Raw genomic sequence first — 16,986 nt, 5'->3', positions numbered from 1 at the left:
TTTATTATTTGCTAGCCAGAAATAGTAGCTGCTCCACACTGTATATTTCTTATTTTATGTTACTAACGCTCTTCACCATGAATTAAAAGGCACATCCACTTTAGTAGGACAATGCAATGATTGATTATCTGTGCTAGCTCAGTTTCTCTTTTTGACTCTATCTTGTTCTTTTCAAACCACAAACCTCTTACCAAATATTGGGCTGATTCTTCAAAACCCTGCTAATGAGTAATCCGTAGGCCTTGTCTACACTACAGGGGGAGATTGATCTAAGTTACACAACTTCAGCTATGTGAATAATGTAGCTGAAGTTGACGTACTTAGATCTACTTACCGCGGGGTCCATACTATGCTATGTTGACAGGAGACACTCTCTCATCGACTCTCCTTGCGCTTCTCGTTTAGGTGGAGTACGCTGACGGGACAGCGATCTGCGGGTGATTTAGCGGGTCTTCATTAGACCCGCTAAAACAACCATCAATGCATCAATCGCCACATGTCGATCTCCCAGTAAGTGCAGACAAGCCCTTATTCATGACAGTAGTGCCATTGATACATCTATTGAAATGCATATATACCATCATGTAAGGCTATAACACAAGGTGAACCTTATCACACTGAAATATGTATTGCTCACTAGACCACATATATCACATATTTAATACTGATATAAAAAGAGGCCCCCAATCAGAATAAGGACCCTTTGAGTTATGGTCCTGCACAAACAAATAATAAAGTCCCTGTCCAATTACTGTATTACAGACAGAGCCAACATCACTCCCTATTAAGGTTGCCTGATGTTTCCCATTCAAAGACCTTGTTTTCAGTTTTTTATACCTTTGCAAAACTTTAAACAGTTGGGCTGAAATTTTCCATGCTGAATGTCTGCTTCAGGCTGAAACTCTTTGGAAAACTTCAGCTAACACAATTTGGCTGTTTTCAAGAATGAGATGAGGGCAAACACCTTTTGCCCATGTCAAAAAATTGTGGCAACTTCTTTGAAAAAGGGAATTGAGGTTTAGCAGGGGGTGGCTTGTGTGTCAGGGATGTGCCTTTTTCTGTCCCCACAGAAATTCAGCCAAATGTGTCCAAGTAATAAGCCAGGGGTTGGCAACTTCTGCCACGTGGCTTGCCAGGGTAAGCACCCTGGCGGGCCAGGCCAGTTCGCTTACTGCTGCATCGGTGAGTTCGGCCGACCATGACTCCCACTGGCCGCAGTTTGCTGTCCCAGGCCAACGGGGGCGGCGGGAAGCAGCATGGCTGAGGGATGTGCTGGCTGTGGCTTTCTGCCTCCCCCATTGGCCTGGGACGGCGAACCACAGCCAGTCGGAGCCGTGGTCAGCCAAACTCACCAACGCGGCAGGTAAACAAACTGGCTCGGCCTGCCAGGGTGCTTACCCTAGCGAGCCGCATGCCAGAGGTTGTCAGCTCCTGTTATAAGCCTTTGAAAATCTCAATTTGTACCAGCTTAAGGGAGACTTCTTAGATTTTAGCAGCTAGATTCCCCAAAGACACTGGCCACTGGGCTGCGGCAAGCTGTGTCAGGTCCATGTTAGAATACCAGAACTGAGAGCAGGGAGCCTCTCTCCAACATGTGCAATGACACCCCATCACCACCACCACCACGCAGGCCCAGGCAGCATGAAGGAGGATGTTGCCTGATTCAAATGCAGGGGGATTAGAGTGGTACAAGGGAGCCTCAGAATGGAGGCTGGGCTGGGGGAGGGAGGAGAGGAAAACTGGGAGCAGAGTTGGGGTGAGGGGAGAGCCTGGGACTGGCTGGGCAAAGAACATGGAATTAAGAAGCAGTGGAGGGGGATGGAAGAAGTTGAGGAGAGAGGGGGAGACAGCTCTGATAAATAGCTGAGGTGCAGAGAGAGAAATAAGACTGACAAAGACTGAGAAAAGGAGTCAGGTGGCAGAGACTGGGGTTGAGGAGCCAGTAGGGATGCAGAATGGGAGGTTAACCAGAGGCCATGATGATGAGAGAAGTCAATTGGAAGAGAAGCCAGGAGGAAGGAACTGGGTTTGGCCACGGGCAAGGAGAACAACACTGGCATTGGAACAGTGAGACCAGAGAATTGAGACTGGTGCTTTCTGGACACACAGATGGGGGCCATAGTGATAAGCCTGAGGAGTGGAGACTGTGATTGGCTGGGTGAGGAAAATGAGACTGGGATGAGGAGCCAGAATTGGGGAAGACCGAGACCTGGTACAAGAGGTCACATAGGGGGCAAAAAAAGAGTGTGTGACCACTAGAGCACATTCCCCTCCAGAGCCTGCAGTGAAACCCAGGATTCCCGAATCTCACTATCATTCCACTATCAGCAAGTACCTATGAAATCCACTGGCAAAATTTGTGTTTATCACCTTTTAATGCTGGTCCACATAGAGGTAGACAACTTATTATTGCCATTAGTTACTCCAGTAGCTCAGTTGGCAGAGATTACCAAACTATTAGCTCTCACTAGGGATGTGAAATATCTAGGTTCATATCCCCCTGCTCCAAGCAAAAAAGGTTTGGGCCCAAAAAATTGCCCTGGCTCTAGCAATTATGCATATTATATATATATGGCACAAAAAAGTGCTATTGGTCATGTTTCTTCCTCATTGTTCAATGTGTAGCCTTAGGCCTTATTTACCTGCACACTATTCAAACCCTGTTCTGAAGACAGAGCTTTTCATTTCCTCCTAGGCTTTTCTGTTGCACTCATCACTGTAGTATTTGAGTGCTTTACAAACAATTCATTTTCATGACTCCCTATAAGGTGGAGGGTATTATCCCCATTTTACAGATAAGGAACTGAGGCACAGAGATTAAAGTTAGAAAGGTGTCCACCAGTCATGAGATCCTAATTTAAGACACCTACGGCCTGTTTTTTCAGAGTACTTAGCTTATATAGCACTTTGTATGTTCCAAGTACAGCTCCCATTCATGTCAGCTGTACATATGAGAGCTCAGCACTTCCACATCAGACAAGATATTTCAAGTTGGACACTCAAAAAAAATAAGGACACAGTTAGTGGTCACCTGTGAAAAGTTTACTTTATGGGACTTGACTAACATCACACAAAACCTCTGTGCCAGAGGCAGGGATTCTCCCACATTCCCCTGCCTTAACCATGAGGCTGCCCATTCTTGCCTCCTGTAATCCCCAGCCTCATTCATCACACACCTTCCAACCTCTGCAACAAAGGCAGGAGTCCTACAGACAGCCTCCTTCACTGCACAACCCTGATTCATTCCCAGAGCAGATTCATCCAGTGCCTTAAACAAGGCAAGGGTCCTATGTTAAATATAGTATGTGATCATGTAAAGACTACATTATAATGCCCAAGGGGACTAAACTATTTCCCAAACTATTCTCAGAAGTGGCTGAACCATTTTTGATAAAGCTCTCCAAAAAATTTTTGCCTGATGCAAACATCCAGCATACAAAAATGTTAACCTGAACAAATAAAGTTTGGCAAAATTGTAAGTACTGAAAACAGGGTCTAGTGGGAAGTGTTGGGCAACCTTAATTACAAGCAGTACTATCAGCTTCTCCTATAATTTTTCATCTTATTTCTGTATTTTTATTTATAATCTTCTGCATATCCATTCTCTTAGATATTGCCTCTTACTAAAAAGAAAACAATGACTTGTGTGTAACTTGGAATTCATGTAACAGCACATTGAACTCATGATTCAAGTCGCTACATTTTTAAAAACAAGCATTCCAAACCCAGAATAAATAGATGATGGCTCCTTCCTCATTAAAAAGTGTGGCTTGGAAAACCAACTGATCAAAACAAAAAAAAACCAAAACAAACAATAGTCAAATTGTGTTTCTTTGTTTTAGATGGATACACCACTGATGATATTGAGTTTTACTGGAATGGAGGGGAATCTGCAGTAACAGGAGTTAATAATATTGAGCTCCCACAGTTCTCAATTGTTGATTACAAGATGGTATCAAAAAAAGTGGAATTTACAACAGGTAAGCACTGACTAGCTCAAAAAGTGCACCTGACACAGAAGTATCAATGGCTGAAGTTTTCATAATGTCACTTTCATCCTTCTTTCAGGGGCATATCCTCGATTATCACTTAGTTTTCGGCTTAAACGAAATATTGGTTACTTCATTTTGCAAACCTACATGCCTTCCACGTTGATCACAATTCTATCGTGGGTATCTTTTTGGATCAACTATGATGCCTCTGCTGCAAGAGTTGCCCTAGGTAATTTATTTTCAAAGCTATTGAAGTGGCTTGAGTACTGAGTTGTGTAACTCAGCGTGGCCCCATAGTCAATGGGACTATGTTGATTTCCAGTTACTGAAAATTTGACCCTGTGTTTCACCCACATGCCAGTTCATATTGTGATACCATGCTACCTGCTACAATTTAGCTGAGCAATCTGAAAGGGGGGCCTCAGCCTGTTAGCATCATGTATAAGGACAGTCTGTGGTTTAAACCTATAACCTTTTCAAAGGCTAACTGCAGTAAATCATGTGCTCCCCAGTCTCATTTAATTGGAGCTCCTTATGACTGAATGAGTCTAGAGCTATTCATTAGATATATTAATGGCCTGTGATTATAACAGAATAGAAAATGGTTTCATTCTCATAGACCAATATCAAAAATTCATCACATTGTGGTTAATAGATTACAAAGCCATGAGCTGGAAAAGTTTCACCTCATAGAATGAAGTAATCTCTTTGAAAATTAGTGAAGAGGCCTATTATGATGGCACCACCAACCTCGCTACACTAATGCCCACAATTCTGTTCTGGAGCCTCCATTTATCCCCTCAACTCTCTTATCCTCAGTCAAAATTAGTCCTAATACCTTTCCTCTGGCTAGGATACTTATTCTGACTCCAAGAACACTGGTAAATTTAATTCCACTATAGGGATCAGGCAGAATAGCTACGTTAAGAATCAAGTTAGCAGTGTTCCCTCATCTGACAAGACCAAGTATTTTCTCCATAACATCCCTGTTCTGTAGTGACTACATCAGCCAGCACTGAAATGTGCCTTTGTAAACCACATATTATTTGGAAAGAGTCTTAAGTGAATTTAAAAAAAAATAAGCGGGGTAGGCTACTAATGAGACAGGCAATTGGAGAAGAATAGAGTGTTCAGGTAACTGATTGTCCCTCCTGCTATGGAAAACGCAAGGGGGTTGGCCCCAAATGCCTGCAGACCTTGCAATTTAATGTGTCACTTAAGGCACCTGCTGTTTCAAATTTCCACTTTCCACCTCACTGGCTCCCTTCACTACCAGTTTATGTATATAAACCTAGCATGTTACATAGACCATATTGTCTTGATTCCCGGTAATATTTTTTTGCTAGATGACAAATGCATTCCCTTAATGGTTAGGAATCTCCCATGAAATAATTAAGCCAACTATGTCAAACTCAATGGCAATGTGTTTGAGCAATGATGCAGCTTTTTTGCCTTCAAAGTGACGAACAACGTATCAGAGTTGCCTTATCAACATTTTTTTTAAACTTCACAGGAATCACAACTGTGTTGACCATGACCACAATCAGCACTCATCTCAGGGAGACACTGCCAAAGATTCCCTATGTAAAGGCAATAGATATTTACCTCATGGGTTGCTTTGTGTTTGTATTTCTGGCCTTGCTGGAATATGCCTTTGTAAACTACATATTCTTTGGGAAAGGCCCTCACCGTCAAAAAAAAGCAGCTGAGAAGGCTACTGATGAGAAGGGCAAACCAGAGATGAATAAAATCCAGGTAATTGATTCAAGCTAATATTTCATATATTTTTATTTCCAATACAGCAAGGCACCCATAAATGAAAACATTAACAATTTTTTTCCAAAGAACTTTATATAATAAGGAAGTTACTGCAACTAAACTATGGTGCCTGTCTTCAGCTAAAATATGGTGCCACATTGCTCTCATGCCAATGAACTCATCATCCTCATTGTACTACATGGCCAGATACAAATATTTACCTACATTCATCTGTTGTCCAAAATCATACAGAGTGACCTATTATGCTACATGGAAATACAGTTCAAGATGCTGACACCCTACAGGTACTCCACAAAGTGTTACCCCTACACTGTTAAGGGCATAAGCCATCCCTTTATGGATTGTTCGCTGGAGATGCTGTCCATACCTATGCTGCTTTCAGATGAGGGCAGTAGTCCATTCATCATCCTCTAGATAAATGTACTAGCGTGAGTTTCTTTAATCTTTACTGAGCAGTCACCCCCAAGGGATCACTAATGAAGATTCATGCATACATGGTCTATTGTGATTTAGGTCTCAAGCAGCTTCACTGAAGCTTTCTTAAAGTGAAAAACAGAGCAGACTAAAGAAATTGTAAATTCAGCCAAGACAAAAAGCGATGTTTTCACTATAAAGAAATGTTCATGGTACATCCTGCATATCCATTCAGGAGAGTAAGGGGGTGGGGTGTACTCACTCTCTCTTGCAGGTGGGTGAAGAGGGGGGAGGCAGAAACATGGAGTGGGCAGAACTTTGGTTGCATCCCCACAACCTCTAGTATTCTGGCCAGCACAAATGTGCCTGTGCACCAGGGGATGTAGTCTGCACTAGGTATAGGACTCGGATGTGTTCTCCAAAATTGAAAAGGAGATTGTGACCAAGTCAGAATCTGCTTCCTAGGCTGCTCTTGGGACTGCATATTACCCCAGGCACAACCAAGTGTTGTCCTGTGTTAGGTCTTAGTGGTGATAAGATTTTTATTTATTTATTTTTTTAAAGAAACATTAAATCTACATAGTTTTAATTGGAAATATTTGTTATAAATTTCAATCTAAAATTAACGTAGGCAGGGATTGTCTGCAGTGTTGTTGTAGTCATGTTCATCCCAGGATATGTGAGAGACAAGTTGGCTGAGGTAACATCTTTTATTGGACCAACTTCTGTTGGTGGAAGGTACAAGCTTTTGAGCTACACAGAACTCTTCTTCAGGTCTGGGGATGGAAGCAGAGTGTCTGAGGCCTTGTCTACACGGCAGAAGTAAATCGAAGTTATCTAAATCGAATTTATAAAACCGAATTTATAAATTCGAATTAGAGCGTCCACACCACGAATCTCAAATCGAAGTTATGCGTCCATGGCCCATGTCTTACTTCGATTTCAGGAGCAGTGCACTGTGGGTAGCTGTGACACAGCTATCCCATAGTTCCCACTTCCTGGTTTTCAGCCCAGTGCCTGCTGGGACCAAAAACATTGTCCCGGGTGCTGCTGGGTACAGCCTCACCCCCCCCTTTGTGAAAGCAGCAGCCAACCATTCCGCGCCGTTTTTCCTGGGTGAAGAGAGCAAACGCCATAGCACAGCAAGCATGGACCCTGCTGAGACCATGGACCCTGCTGAGACCATGGACCCTGATGAGACCAGTAATGCAATCGTGCAAGTTTTAAACAGCTCGCGCACTCTCGTGCTGTCTATGCTGAGCCATGACCTGAAAATTCAGGAGGAGAGGGGGAGGAGGAGGTGGAGGAGGAGGGACAGGAGGAGGACTTGGAGTTTGAGGAGGCAGCTGCGCACCGACAGGAGCGATGTTAATGATGGTGATGATGACGACATAGAGAGTGATCTCTCCCTAACCGCAGGACCCAGCATTTTGGAGCTACTGCTGGTAATGGGTCAGCTTCTGCCCATTGAACGCCGATTTTGGGCACGGGAAACAAGCACAGACTGGTGGGACCGCATAGTTTTGCAGGTGTGGGACGATTCCCAGTGGCTGCATAACTTTCGCATGCGTAAGAGCACTTTCTTTGAACTTTGTGACTTGCTTTCCCCTGCCCTGAAACGCCATAATACTGACATGAGAGCAGCTCTCACTGTGGAGAAGCGAGTGGCAATAGCCCTCTGGAAGCTTGCAACTCCAGACAGCTACCGGTCAGTCGCGAATCAATTTGGAGTGGGAAAATCTACCGTGGGGGCTGCTGTGATGCAAGTAGCCAAAGCAATCGTTAGGCTGCTGCTACGAAAGTTTGTGACTCTGGGAAACGTGCAGGTCATAGTGGATGGCTTTGCTGCAATGGGATTCCCTAACTGTGGAGGGGCCATAGATGGAACCCATATCCCTATCTTGGCCCCAGAGCACCAGGGCGCCGAGTACGTGAACCGCAAGGGGTACTTTTCCATGGTGCTGCAAGCACTGGTGGATCACAAGGGACGTTTCACCAGCATCCACGTGGGATGGCCAGGAAGGGTTCATGACGCGCGCGTCTTCAGAAACAGTACTCTCTTTAAACGACTGCATCAAGGAAATTACTTCCCAGACCAGAAAATAACAGTGGGCGATGTTGAGATGCCTGTCGTTATCCTGGGTGACCCAGCCTACCCCTTGATGCCGTGGCTCATGAAGCCATACACAGGCAGCCTGGACAGTGCTCAGGAGCTGTTCAACTACAGGCTGAGCAAGTGCAGGATGGTGGTAGAGTGTGCATTTGGGCGTTTAAAGGGGCGCTTTCGATCATTACTCACTCGCTCAGACCTCAGCCCAAAGAATGTCCCCGTAGCTATTGCTGCTTGCTGTGTGCTCCACAATCTCTGTGAGAGTAAGGGGGATACCTTTATGGCGGGGTGGGAGGCTGAGGCTAATCGCCTGGCCGCTGACTACGAGCAGCCAGACACCAGGGCGATTAGAAGAGCACACCAGGAGGCGGTGCGCATCAGAGAAGCCCTGAAAATGTGTTTTGTCGCGGGCCAGGGTATGGTGTGATTGCAGTGCTTCTTTGCCCTTGATGAACACTCCCGCCTCTATTGACTCCCTGTAAGCAACCCACCGTCCCCCTTTACTTACAGCTTGCTGCAGGACTTTCAAAATCAACCCCCCACCCTTTCATTACATGTGGCTGAAGGAAAGAAAGCCAGTATGTTTTAAAAATCATTTAATCTTTATTAAAACTCATTTGTTATTGCTTTAAAAACATGCGTTCATTTTTAAAGGATCATTCCCTGTAATAAAAGCACCCTCCCCCCTTTGGATGTATGTCTGATTAGAAAGGAACTATATTCAGAGGCACAGATTTATCTAGGTATCCCTGAAAGCTGTGCTTTGGGAGGAGGATCACAGGTAAGGAAAAGCCCATGAAATACATTTCAGCTTCATTACAGCCTTTTGGTTGGGCTCTCCATGGGGGTGGAGTGTGCTGGTGCAGGAAGCCTTCCCCCACGCGTTCTAACACGTCTGCGTGAGGGAGATATGGAACCTGGGGAGCTTGGAGGGTGATTAAACATGGACTGCAGTGGCACTCTGTAACCCCGCTGCTGTTCCTGAACAATCAACATGCGTCTGAGGATATCAGTGTGATCACGCAGCAGCTCCAGCGTTCCATCACGCCAGCGCCTATCTTCCTCCCTGCTCCTCTGATCTTCCTGCCTGTCTTCCTTGCGCCACCTCTCTTCTACCTGCCGGTCTTCCTCTCGCCACCTCTCATCTCGAGCGTCTCTCCTGTCCTCCCGGTCACTGGCATCTTTCTTGTATTTTGCTATCAGTTCCTTCAAATCACTATGATGAGCTGTGTTACTGTGGCTGACTTCCATGACTTCGGAAAACATTTCGTCTCTCGTTCTCTTTTTCCTCTGTCTCTTGGGTAGCCTGGCAGATGGGGTAGTGAGTAAAGAACACTGCACAGCTGTATGGTGGAGGTAAGAGAGAGAAGTATGTAAAAAGATACATTTCTTAGAACAATGATTCCACTCACTCACACAGCACAAAACTATGCACCTTACGCAGGACATGTGATTTCACTCCAAGGTCACATTTTTCATCTTTTAATACTGGGAGACTCTGTCCCTGGGCTCAGAGCACAGTACAGATGCAGCTTGCCGGTACTGCCATTATAAATTTGCTTCCAAGCAGCCATGGTAAGTCTTTATGTTTGTCTCACCCCTCCCTGCTAAAGCATCATCGCAGCACAAGTCCCCTCCACCCAGCTACATCGAGTGGCATTACAGGAGCATAATGGCCATGTTTTCTCTCCTAATGACAAAGTAATTACTTATTTAAACCAGGTCACAATGAACGACAGAACTCTGGTGAGAGTTACAGCAGAAGAGGCAGAGCGAATGTTTCATGCCTGTGATCAGAGTCCTGGCGCTTATGCATCTATGCTTTGTGAAGCAATGATTCCAAATTACGTCATGCATGCCTGGAGGGGCAAAGCATCTTTCATTGGAGGACCGGCTAAGGCAGCATTGCCCCAAAATTTACTGAAAAGGCACTTTGATTTCCTGCAATATCAATTCATGGAGATTTCTTGGGAGGATTTTCATTGCATCCCCAGACATGTTAAGGAACTTTTCATGTAACTGTAATGGCTAAAAAGAAATGACAACGCATGCTTAAAAATTGATAATTAAAAAACGCTAGTTTTTAAATATGACTGATTTAAACATTTACTCACCGCTGGTCCCTTCCATGGCTTCACTTTCTGTGATAGTGGCTTGATTAGCCTGCTGCAAGGTTAAATCTTGGGTCAGAAACAACTCCTGGCTGCTGTTGGTAATTGAGAGCTGTGTGGTATCAGCAATGTCTCCCTCATGTACCTCTTCCTGATCTTCCCCCTCTGCAGAATCCTCAGCCACAGGGGCAGGACCTTGCAGGGAAGGGGTGGGGCAGGAGTGGGGTCTTGTCCTCAGGGAGAAGGTGCGGGGCATGGGAGGTTCTGGCACTCCTGTTGCGGTGTCTGGTTTTTAAATATTACAAAGTTGGCAATCCTAGAATGAATCCTTGTCTAATATGAACTATTATAGGAGATTTCTCAGATATTTATATTCCTAAGACTTTCCAAAATTAGGACATTATCCTGGAGAGGCCAAAAAGCATTCCTACACCAACAGAAGTTTTACCACCCAGGAGTACATGCAAACTTGAGAAGGGTGAAGAGTGGGGGAGGGTGTCATTTGTGACTATTTTAGTGAGTATAAAATCAACTATTCAATTTGGCCCAGCTTTTTGTTTGCTTTTCATTCACAGCCAGGTTGGAAGGTGGCTTGCAAAGGACTCTGTTACCAACATGAACAAGGGTTCTGAGATGCATATACAGCTGTAGTATTTGTTCCAGAAGTGCTCACTCCGTTTGTAAATTTCTGGTCACATAATCTGGGACCAGCAACAATGCTATGTACTGTAGGTGCCCAATCATAACAGCATAAATAATAAATATCGAATAAGTGAAAATATAGTTGAAACAACTAATTCAGGAACAGGCTGAAATGCATCCACATTAAACATCCATTGAACATTTTAGTACATTTGTAAAACAAAATTGAAGTTTGTTCACGCTAATTCACAGATAAACTGTTTGCTACAGACAGCTCACCTGCCCCCTACATTGGCAGCCTATGTATTTTAATACCCAGACTTTAAATCTATGCAGGACAATATCAATTAATACTTATTTCTATCACTACAAAAGATAGTTAATATGCATTCTGTTGGGGCTGGTTGATGAGATACATCCATACCCTGGGACATTTTTCCTGGGAAGGAAGCCCACTGTCACGAACCATAGCAACAGTAAGTTTTAGAAATGAGCACACAGCCCTGAAACTGTAAAGCAAACAAAAAGACAGAAATATTGTATTTTCAGCATAAATACATGACAATGCCAGGGTAATCTGACACCCTTTGTTAAGCGGATGTCACATTTTTATAACAAAGATTGAGCCTTAAAGGTAAAACTAGCAGAATTTTAGTAAGGGGAGCAACTGTGCCCTATAATTGAATGAAGCAATCCCCAAACCAAGATACTGTCTCATGATAAAATTTATTTAACCATTGAACAATTCATTTCATCTCTAGCATCAGGCAGAAGGGGAACAGTAGCAATATCTTCAGGTAATACTTATTCTCTTAAATTGTATTGATGTTCTACCCTTTCTGATGCTGTTGCTGCTCCTGAAGCAGCTTCCTCATTTATATAATCAAGTGAGATTTGCAAATTTGCAAGAGGAAAAAAATATGCTGATACAATGATAACTAATTAGATGAATATAGTTTAGATAATTTCTTTCTTGCCACAGGTTGATGCCCATGGAAACATTCTTCTTACGACTCTGGAATTAAGAAGTGAGATCAGCAGCTCAGAAGTGTTCACAGGTATCAGTGACCCAAGAGCCACCATGTATTCATATGACAGTGCCAGCATCCAGTACAGAAGACCCATCTCAAGCAGAGAACTCTACAGCAGAAGCACTTTGGACAGGCATATGGTTCATAAAAAGGGGAATTTACGAAGAAGGGCATCACAGCTCAGAGTCAAAATCCCAGATCTGACAGATGTTAATTCTATAGACAAATGGTCAAGGATGGTCTTTCCTATCACATTCATTATTTTCAATGTAGTTTATTGGCTTTACTATATCCACTAATGTATGCACTGATCATCCCATCCCTAGATTTATTTTCTTCCCTTCATTTTGTTAACTCTCCAGGACTGCAGTAGCCATAATGCTACATTTCCAAGGTAAGATATTCAGCCATTGAACAGTTCTTGTTTAAAAAAAACAATTTAACCATGTTCACTTCAGAAAAGTACAGTGTCTACTCCAGCATATTATTATTTGAGGTCTGTTCTTAAAGAGCAACTTCAACAAGGAAATAAGTGCTATTCCTTTACTTATCCAAAAAAATTGTGCATCTTCCATGATCTTTTCCTACTTTTTTTTAATCTGGATTTTTTTAAGTTAAATAAAAGATTGTCTTATTTCCCCCCGCATTCTGGTAGAACAACACTTGTCAAACACGGCTGTATAGTGTCTCAAATCGGGCACTTGACAAGTTACAGCTTTCCAGCATAAACAGGACTCAAAGACACGTGGAAAAATACCTGTTGTAAAGACTATATCTACTTTACATAAAGTACTATTCAAAAGTGAGTACTTATGCTAGTGCTGGCCTTTGACAATGTTTGCAGGAAGTACCAGTCAAGGGTACATAAGTCCCAACTATTATTTTCCATAAGGCTAGAATTTTCAAAGGAGCATAAGGGAGCTAGGTGCCCAAATTAGGGTCGCTGGAACTGGAGGCCAGAGGGCCCTTGCTCCATCACTTTTAAAAGCTATGCACTCCCCCTTACAGCCAGTAAAAAGTGAGAGTGACAGAGGGAGGAGTTTCGGGGGGAAGAGGCGATGTGGGGGCGGGGCCCTGGTTCAGGCACCAGTGGCTCCCCACTTCTAGGGAGCTTCCACCGCTCCTGGCCCAAATCCCATTCAAATTCCATCAGGCAAGTGGCTGATCTGGTCTGACCTGGAACTCTATTATTTCCATGAAGGAGTTAAGGAGAGAATCGAAAACAACATTTTGTAATTTGGAATTTTGTAGTAAAAAAAATTAAATTGATTAATTCTAGGTAGCTACTAACCATTCTACTAAAGAAATAGATTTTGCCTTATCTCTCATCTCTCCCTTTATTTAGGGATTGCTTCGTATTTTCCCCCTTGTTTTACCTGGCTGCTTAGTACAACAGCTCTATTTCAGGAAGACAATGTATGTTAATCTTCCTTTTGTGATGGAAAAATTTCATCATGTTTTTAGGAAAGCAAGATGCATTTGCTGAGCAATGCTGCATAACTATGAAGATTACGTCAACTGCCGTTCATACTAATCCAAACAAATATTGAGATAAATACCACAGGTAGTTAAAAAGCAGGTGGCTAACAAAGATGAACCTTAACAGGAGCCAGCTAAAAGCTGATCTCCACTGAACTGAAATGGATTCGTATTCTCAATCTGGCGGCTTTACCATCAGTTGACATTATGTCATTTAGTATGGTTGTCGTTAATTTTTAGATTGCCTTATCATTATTATTTTTTTGACATTCATCTTAAGGATCGACCCTTCTTCGAGTCCAGAGAACAGGCTCCTGTCCTGTGGCCCTCTGAGGAATTCCCCAGCTGCAGTAGAGGTATGGGTTATACACAGCCATAGATTACTGGGCAGAGATGGGCCACATCAAAGGCAGGAGTGTCTGTAGCCTGCTATGCTAGAGCAATTCTGGACTGTGGAGGCGCCACTAAGTTAAAGTAGTTCTTGAGGCTACTGCAACCCCAGAGCACCCAAAATTCCAAGCACAGATGTGGCATAAAGTCACCTTTGCAATCAGTCCTCCTGGACTGCGTCTTCTTTGTTGTGACTTCTGAGAGGTGCAGCACATTATCAGACCCCAAACCTACATCTTATCCATCAACCACAAAAAAGCAGAACATGTAATTAGGGTTGCCAGGTGTTCAGTTTTCAAATGGAATGCCCGGTCAAAAAGAGATCCTGGCGGCTTCGGTCAGCACCGCCAACCAGGCTGTTAAAAGTCTGGTCAGCAGTGCTGTGGGTCTAAGGCAGGCTAGTCCCTACCTGCTCTGACACCGCACTGTGCCCCGGAAATGGCCAGCAGGTCTGGCTCTTAGGTGGGGGGGGGCAATGGGGCTCCACACGCTGTCCTCACCGATTGCACCAGCTCTGCACTCCCATTGGCTGGGAACCACAGCCAATGGGAGCTGGGGGGCGGTGCCTGTTGGCAAGAGCAGCACACAGAGCCTCCTCCCCCACATTTCCCCCTCGTGTAGGAGCCTGACCTGCTGGTCATTTCTGGGGAGCCTGCCTTAGCCTCACTGTGCTACAGATTAGGAGCCACCCAAGGTAAGCCCATGCCCCAACCCCAAGCCCCAGCCCTGAGCCCCCCCCAAACCCAGAGCTCCCTCCCACACCCCAAACCACTCAGCCCCGGCCCCACACCAGAGCCCACACCCCCAGCACCGTCTCAACCCTGAGCCCCCGCCTGCACCCCCAACCGCTGTCCCAGCCCAGTGAAAGTGAGTGAGGGTGGGGGAGAGCGAGCCACTGAGGGAGGGTGAATGTAGCGAGTGGGGGACAGGGTCTCGGGGAAGGGGTGGAGCTAAGGTGTTTGGTTTGTGAAGTTAGAAAGTTGGCAACCCGACATGTAATGGAGTCTCTGAAAGTAAAAGTCCTAACTGTGGATGGCCTGGACTAGTTACTATTGCAACAGAAGAGCTTTGCTGAGTTTATTGCAGTTTTTACAGCAAAACACACACAAGACCAAAAAAAAAAGATGCAATCCAGTAAAACCTGATATTTTGTGCAAATTGATATCGATAAATACAGCCCAAATCAAAATATCACTTCTGATCATAAATACGAACTCTGTAGCCAGCCCCCCAGACTAAAATAACTCCAGATGACAAGTGAAAAGCTTGCATTGCCTTAGCAATCTGAAATGAAAATCAATATATAGTGCTTCCTTTCACCCAAAATTACAGACTTTAGCTGTGACAAGGTTGGGACTCACCACCACAGCGCCTCCCACTAGTTGCTCCAGGAATTAGCTTAGTCCAGTGGAGCACCCTCTCCTGGTGGTGTCTCGCCCATTCTCTCACTCTTTCTTGGCGCCTGAGCCCGCGTCACACTTCAGCTTGTGGCATCCTCTTCTGGACTACTGCCCTCCGGCAGTACCCCTTAGTCCATCCACACCCCCTTCCGGGGGAGGGGGTGTGATCAGCAGTCTCTCTACACCCCAGCCACCATGTCCAACCACACACTCCAAAGTCTAATCCCTCCACTCAGGGATCTGACATAGTCTGTGATGGCTGCTCCCCATGGCCGATGGCAGGGTGTACTGCAAGGAGAGAAGCGGGGGGCGGACACAGGCTCGCCCACTACTCTGGGTCCCAACCCAGGGACCCTCTAGTGGCAGCCATCCTGCCCTCCTTCTCTCCCTCCATCTGTCCATGTCCCTGGGCTGCTTCCCCTTTGGCCCCTCGCACCAGCTAGGCCCTTCCCCTCAGCGCCTGCAGCCTGGCAGACACCAGGCTGCGGGCCTGCCCAGCATTGCATTGTCCCTGGTGCCGGTGCCCCCACTCTGGAGACTGACCTTCCCCTCTCAAAGGCCTGGGACAGACTGTCTGCCTGCTGCTGTTCTGGGCAGCCTTTATATATGGCTGAGCCTGGCCCTGATTGGCTGTCTCCAATCTGGGCCCCAATTGGCTCCCAATAAGCCCTTTTCTTATTGGCTGTTCATCTGCGCAGGCCCACTGGCCTGCTGCAGCCTAAATTCTCAGGGAGTAGGGCAGCTGCCCCACTACAAGCCAATACAGGGTTTGCACGCTGTTTTGCTAAAGACTATTTTCACAGTAAGTATCAAGACTGCTTTGGGATGTGATAACATTCCATCAGCAAGGCATACAAAACACAGAAAAATTACGTGCTATCAACAACATGTCTCGAAAATGTTTGAGTTAAGCTGAGGTACAGAGGGATAAAACATGGCTTTTCTTGTAAATCCAAAATGCACAAAACACATGTACCACTGAATAATGCGTGGTGTTCAAATCAGACAAACAGGTACAAAACCTAGTACAAGTACAACAGCAACTGCTACTCGCCATTTCCAAACACCTCAGACTTCATTCTCTACTTTCTATAGACTTCATTTCTTTTGAATACAACAAACTATGTTTTGTAACATCCTGGCACACACAATATTAGAAATGTAGGGCTGGAAGGGACCTTGATTGCTCATCATGTCCAGCACCCTGCGCTGAGTCAGGACCAAGTATACCTAGATAATCCCAGTCAAACCTCTTCCTAAAAACCTCCAGTGATAGGGATTCCATAACCTCCATTGGAAACCTGTTCCAGTGCTTAACTACCCTTATAGTCAGCAAGTTTTTCCTAATATCTAACCTAAAATCTCCCTTGCCACAGATTAAGCCCATTATTTCTTATCCTACCTTCTGTGGACCTGGAGAACAATTAATCATCATCCTTCTTTATAATTGCCCTTAATGTACTTGAAGATTTATCAGGTCCCTCCTCAATCTTCTTTCCTCAAGATTAAACATGCTGGGTTTTTTAACCTTTCCTCATAAGTCAGGTTTTCCAAACATTTTATCATTTTTGAAATTGGGTCAATTTTATAAACATCAATCTTTAGAAAACGATTTTTTACAGTTGATCATGTATGTTC

At 44.6% G+C, this 16,986-nt stretch overlaps 1 protein-coding gene across 1 annotated transcript in view; it reads left to right on the top strand.

Annotated features, from left to right (window-relative positions):
- GABRB1 (gamma-aminobutyric acid type A receptor subunit beta1) overlaps window positions 1-12,792 on the top strand; it is a 231,229-nt gene extending 218,437 nt beyond the window's left edge. The window contains exons 6-9 of the mRNA XM_075066493.1: window positions 3,843-3,980; window positions 4,069-4,221; window positions 5,506-5,747; window positions 12,031-12,792. Of these exons, the coding sequence (XP_074922594.1) occupies window positions 3,843-3,980; window positions 4,069-4,221; window positions 5,506-5,747; window positions 12,031-12,378 (881 nt within the window). The 3' untranslated portion in view covers window positions 12,379-12,792. The remainder of the gene's footprint in view (window positions 1-3,842; window positions 3,981-4,068; window positions 4,222-5,505; window positions 5,748-12,030) is intronic.
- Window positions 12,793-16,986: the final 4,194 nt, after the last annotated feature.

The sequence above is a fragment of the Chelonoidis abingdonii genome, chromosome 5, assembly GCF_003597395.2.
Source record: "Chelonoidis abingdonii isolate Lonesome George chromosome 5, CheloAbing_2.0, whole genome shotgun sequence".
NCBI classification, from domain to species: Eukaryota; Metazoa; Chordata; order Testudines; family Testudinidae; genus Chelonoidis; species Chelonoidis abingdonii.
Note: the sequence above shows the minus strand (reverse complement) of the source record. Positions and strands in the feature narration are given on the sequence as shown.